At 36.8% G+C, this 5,209-nt stretch overlaps 1 protein-coding gene across 1 annotated transcript; it reads left to right on the forward strand.

Moving 5' to 3' along the window:
* The first annotated feature begins 141 nt into the window (after window positions 1–141).
* Window positions 142–3,604, forward strand: LOC111388991 (growth-regulating factor 7-like). Its single transcript, XM_023013824.1, has 5 exons — window positions 142–434; window positions 514–802; window positions 904–1,068; window positions 1,882–2,206; window positions 2,626–3,604. The coding sequence occupies exons 2-5, from the start codon at window positions 598–600 to the stop codon at window positions 3,398–3,400; spliced, it is 1,470 nt and encodes a 489-aa protein (XP_022869592.1). The 5' UTR covers window positions 142–434; window positions 514–597; the 3' UTR covers window positions 3,401–3,604.
* Window positions 3,605–5,209: the final 1,605 nt, after the last annotated feature.

Consider the following 5,209-nt stretch of genomic DNA (forward strand, 5'->3'; position numbering starts at 1 on the left):
GCAGTATTATCCAGTAAAAATGTATTAAACCATTGTGTAACAATAAATTTTTTAAGAATTGTCTGAAGATTATGAGAATATATTATAAAAGAAAGTAGTGTGGTACGGTGGTCAAGCTTTATGAATGCGGAAAACGATAGATATGGCAATTATAAGAGAGAGAGAATATTAATGAGAGTTCTGCATATATCCGCTGTTGTGTTTAGTGTGCGAATGTTGGAAGAATGGAGGCAAACCCAAGGCCGACAATGGCGGCAATACACTACTAAATTCCAAAATCCACCCCCATGCAGTCCATAGAACCCAGTTCTTGATTTTTATTTTTATTTTTTTTTTCTATTTTACACTCAGGCATCCCTAGTTGAAAATTGAATGACAAAGAAGAAATAAGCACTTTTTGGGTTTCTTTTTCTGTTTTCCATTATTTTTAGCTGGTAATCATAATCAAAAAGTTGTTTTTCCAGTTTTGGAAATGTGGGTTTATGAAAATTGTTCTAATCTCAGTGGGTTTAGCTTAGATTTTCAGCCAAGGCGGCATCATATAGGGATTTTGGTTTGAAGGTGCAGAGTGCAGAATCATTCTCTTCCAAGATTATCATGACGAGTAATCTTAATCAAAAAAATCATGACCGTCAACACGATTATGGTCGTGGGACCCTCTCTAACCATGGCGGAGGTAACGAGATTGGGGAAAATATATACGTGGATGATGTTCGTAGTAGTGGTGGTGGTGGTTCAGTAGCTGTTAAAACTTTGCAGCTTTTTGACATTATTCCTTCTTCAACTGACTTGAAATCCCCAGGTAAAGTTGTTCTTTCTTTCTTTCTCTTTTAATTCTTTGTGTAAAAAACTGTGAGAAAGAGAAAGGACACTGAAAATGCTATTTTGTTTGGTGATATGTAGGGGGAATGGAGGCAAACGTGGGGTTTCCTTTTACATCAGAACAATGGAAGGAGCTTAAAAGACAAGCTATGATCTATAAGTACATGGTGGCCTCTGTCCCTGTTCCTCCCGATCTTCTTTTTCCCATTTCCAGCCATTATCCTGCAGTTGCACCAGACCCTTCACGTAAGACTATACCCCCATCCTGGAACATCGAACTTTTGATGGGTTTTTAAGCTCACTTTTTGGATTTTTATTTGTTTTCAGCTCTTTCCTTTATTTGATTTGTGGGTTTTTCTTATTTGGTGCTAGGGGTAGTGAGTGGTGGTGGAATAATTAGCCACTGCTTGGAGTTTATTTCTTGAGAAGTGATTTGGAGAATGTATAGTTAAAAGTAAGAAAACGTTACAGAGAAATGTGAAAATGAATATTTTTTTATTTTGTTTTGGTTGAAAATGAATGGGAAAGAAATCAGTTTCAAACAAGGGATTACCTTTAAATCCCATCTTTGATTGATTTTTTGCTCACTTTATTGCTGATTTCATTTGTTTTCGGCTTTCTTTTCTTGTTTGGTGCTTGGGGGTAGTGATGACTAACTGGTGGTGGAATGTTTTCAAACTTCACATTTTTAATGGCTCTTTTTGCTCTATTTTTGCGTGTTCATTTTTTTTTAGCTTTCTTTTCTTGATTTATTCTTGTTTGATGCTTGGGGGTAGTAATAAGTCAGTGGTAGTGGAATATTTAAAGTCTACATCCCCTCGATGTGTTTACTTTTTGTTCTTTTATTGTATGTTCATTTTATTTGAGCTTTCTTTTCTTGATTTGATTTGTGGGTTTTTCTTATTTGGTGCTTAGGGGGTAGTGATGAGTTAATGGTGGTTGAATGTTTTAACTTCCATCTTTGATGGGTTATTTTCTCTGTTTCTTGTTTTCATGTGTTATGGTTTTCTATTCTTGATTTGATTTGTTGATTTTTCTTGTTTGCTGGTTTGAAAAAAGTGAATAGCGGAGGCATATTTAACATGAGAAATTCAAAAAATGGGGATTCTGAACCTGGAAGGTGCAAGAGAACGGACGGCAAGAAATGGAGGTGTTCTAAAGATGTTGCTCCAAACCAGAAATACTGTGAGCGCCACCTGCACAGAGGCCGTCCCCGTTCAAGAAAGCCTGTGGAAGTAAAAAACAATGGGTCTTTTAACACCAATCCACAAGCTACCATTGCTGCCTCTAACCAGTTTCTTGCATCAAATGAGACTTCTCTGCTATACTATCCCAAAACGGATGTAAATATTTCTACAGCCTCTTGCAAGAAACATAACAGCAGGTTGGTTTTTGAATGGCAGCTGGCTTGTGTTAAATCTGTTTGGTGTTTCATATGCATTATTGGATAGAATTTAGAATATAATGAACAAGATTTTAACTTTTCTTTCTTACTCAATACTACGCAAAACTATTCAACTTCCATATTCAATGTACCATTAATTGAGGCTTGTGTTCCATCTTAAGTAACTCAAACTCAAGCATTATACATTGATTGTTGATTTCATCTTTAAGCGATGTGGGATTATGCCCTTTATATGGTGTATAAGTATTTAATCGTACTAAACTGTCGAATGAATATGATTTAATTTATTTTCCTTCTTTATACTGTCGGGTCAAGCTCTGTCCGATCCATCTAATGGTACATGCTATTAATGTGTTGTTTTGTTTCCTTGTTCATTGAATTTGGCCTATGGATTGAAGGGATTTGGACTTGATGATAGAAGCTGAGATGGTGGCAATGCGTGTGGCTAATCCACAATGGCAGCATCTGATGAACACAGATATAGCAAATGAAGGCTCAATTTATAACACTAATGCATCTGTTTTTTATCAAGATTATGCCGGAAACCAGTCGTTGAATGTCTTCTCCTATGCAGATTACCCAGCCTCTGATCTTGTTGTTGATGGTAGTGGTGGTGATCGGTGCTATATAGGATCATTTCTCAACCCCAGTTTGGTGTCTTTGGAAAAACACTCACAGATAGAGACCACAAGGGAATTCAACGATGCATGGTCAAATAACAATGGCAATGCTGACTCCTCTGTATCATCAAATCAAGGGACGTTTTCCCCTTCCTCGCTCACTTTAACAATGGCAATGGCTGCTGGAGATATCTTAGATGAACAAATGGAAAAGATCGAAACTGGGAGTGGTATTGGAGACTTTGATGACCATAAACATGAAGATTCAAGTTGGCTAGACCCCATTTCTTCGATGCGTTTTGCACAAGGAGGGCCGTTAGCTGAGGCGTTACTACCCAGATCAACCACTCTAAAAGGCTCAAATTCAGCTTCTCCATATTATTCAATTAGCCCCTCAGCAACTACTGTTTCATCGCCATCCGGGGTTCTGAACCGGACATTGTTTTCACATTCTGATGGTAGTGTTTGCAATAGTCCAACTCTTGTAGCTCCACCAGGATTATCAGAAGCTGTTGCATTGCCATGGCTCAACTGGGCTTATGAGTTACTTTGAAGTTGATTCCTGAATTTGGTTATTTTGGGATGTTGCAATTTGCTTTTTGTGATGTGTTTCTTGTTTACTTTGTATGAGCATTTTCAATAGGAACTTCTGCAATTTGATACAGCAGAATGATGAATGCTTCTTGAAAGTTCAATATGTCTTTGTGATTGAATCATGTCACAATCAATATCTATAGATGTATGAATTTCACTCTAATATTTTCCAGTTGATTAATTCCAGAAGGATTTCAGGTATATGCCCAAACATGATCTACGTTCAATATTAGACTATAATCAGATTGTGTTTCATGTTATTGGATGAGGAGCTTTCTTGTTAAATCACCTTGGCAGCAGCTTTCATTGCCATCACCATTGCAATACCGCGCCTTTGCTCCGATTCAATATTATCCGACAAAGGTTTTTTTAAAAATTTGCACCATTGCTTGTGGAAGAAGTGCTAATTGGAAAAGCTTTGTTCTTATTTTAGCTATGTTGTATGGTGGTTTCTTGAAGGGATGGTTGCCATGGAATCCATCTTCCTTTTCCTCTCTTCTACATCAAAATAAACGAACAAATTTTCAAATTGTATTGGACTGGACACGACAATGGACAAGACTACCGTTGGAGATTCTATGAAAGATTGTGTTTGCTTGGAATGCTGGAAGCTGTGAAAGGTGGGGCGTGGGGTGGTTTAAGCAAGCTTTTCATTTTTGGTTGTGAAAGAAAAGACAACTGAAGAAATTCTCATGGCTTATGCATACCGACAGTTTTCCTTATGAAAAGAGCTGTTCAGTTATTGTGGCATGTCGTAGGCTTAAATTTTTGAACGGTGAGTTGATCCACTCAGTCCAGCTTGACCGTTAAGGCCTAAGACGGTGAGCAGGATGGCCGGGTGCATGTATTGCCCGGCAGCCTGATCCCACCCACATAGTCAAAGCCCTTGCTGCCAGATGTTCTGCACGAAGTCCTAGGGTTTAGGCGGACGAAGGCTTCAATGAGACTACATTTGGGAAGGAAGAGCCCTACATTGAAACTACCTTATTAGCTCCTAAAAATCAATAGGTAAAGAACAAGGCGCGCCATTCTAAACTCTAATTAAATCTCTATTTCTTTTCTCACACCCAATTCTTGCAGTCAACTTGATCGTCAGATTACCAATGTCATTCTAAACTCTAATTAAATTTCTATTTCTTTTCTCACACCCAATTCTTGCAGTCAACTTGATCGTCAGATTACCAATGTCATTCTAAACTCTAATTAAATTTCTATTTCTTTTCTCACACCCAATTCTTGCAGTCAACTTGATCGTCAGATTACCAATGTCATTCTAAACTCTAATTAAATTTCTATTTCTTTTCTCACACCCAATTCTTACAGTTGACTTGATTGTCAGATTACCAACCGTTTGAATTCCTTTTGTCTTTCTTTTTCATGTTTGTATTATGTATTTTCACATGGAATGGATTTCAAAGGTAAAAATTAGCAAATTGATTAACAACAAAAGGAGAATTTGCAACCCAGATTCTCTATCAATTAGATTTGTTTGTCAACAATGTTGGAGGTAGTGAAATCCAGACCAATGATTTAAAAAACAGTTTTTGACAATTTAAAAAATGGATGGACGTGATAATACCAACAAAGATTGTCATCCATATTGTACAAATAAAATTGTACAAATAGCATGATTAATTTAGAATTAAGTTATATTTATGCAAACAAGCCTTCAGCCTTGAATAGTAAATAAATCAATTCTCAATCTTTGAATTGTGTAATAACAGCCATCTCAATGAACATTCGATCCAATTATATATATATATATATA

This window comes from Olea europaea, unplaced genomic scaffold (genome assembly GCF_002742605.1).
Source record: "Olea europaea var. sylvestris unplaced genomic scaffold, O_europaea_v1 scaffold5446, whole genome shotgun sequence".
NCBI lineage: Eukaryota > Viridiplantae > Streptophyta > Magnoliopsida > Lamiales > Oleaceae > Olea > Olea europaea.

Coding starts and splice junctions, on each gene's coding strand:
- LOC111388991 (XM_023013824.1), top strand. CDS start 598: ATGACGAGTAATCTTAATCAAAAAAATCATGACCGTCAACACGATTAT. Junction 803..903: donor AACTGACTTGAAATCCCCAG/GTAAAGTTGTTC, acceptor GGTGATATGTAG/GGGGAATGGAGGCAAACGTG. Junction 1,069..1,881: donor AGTTGCACCAGACCCTTCAC/GTAAGACTATAC, acceptor GTTTGAAAAAAG/TGAATAGCGGAGGCATATTT.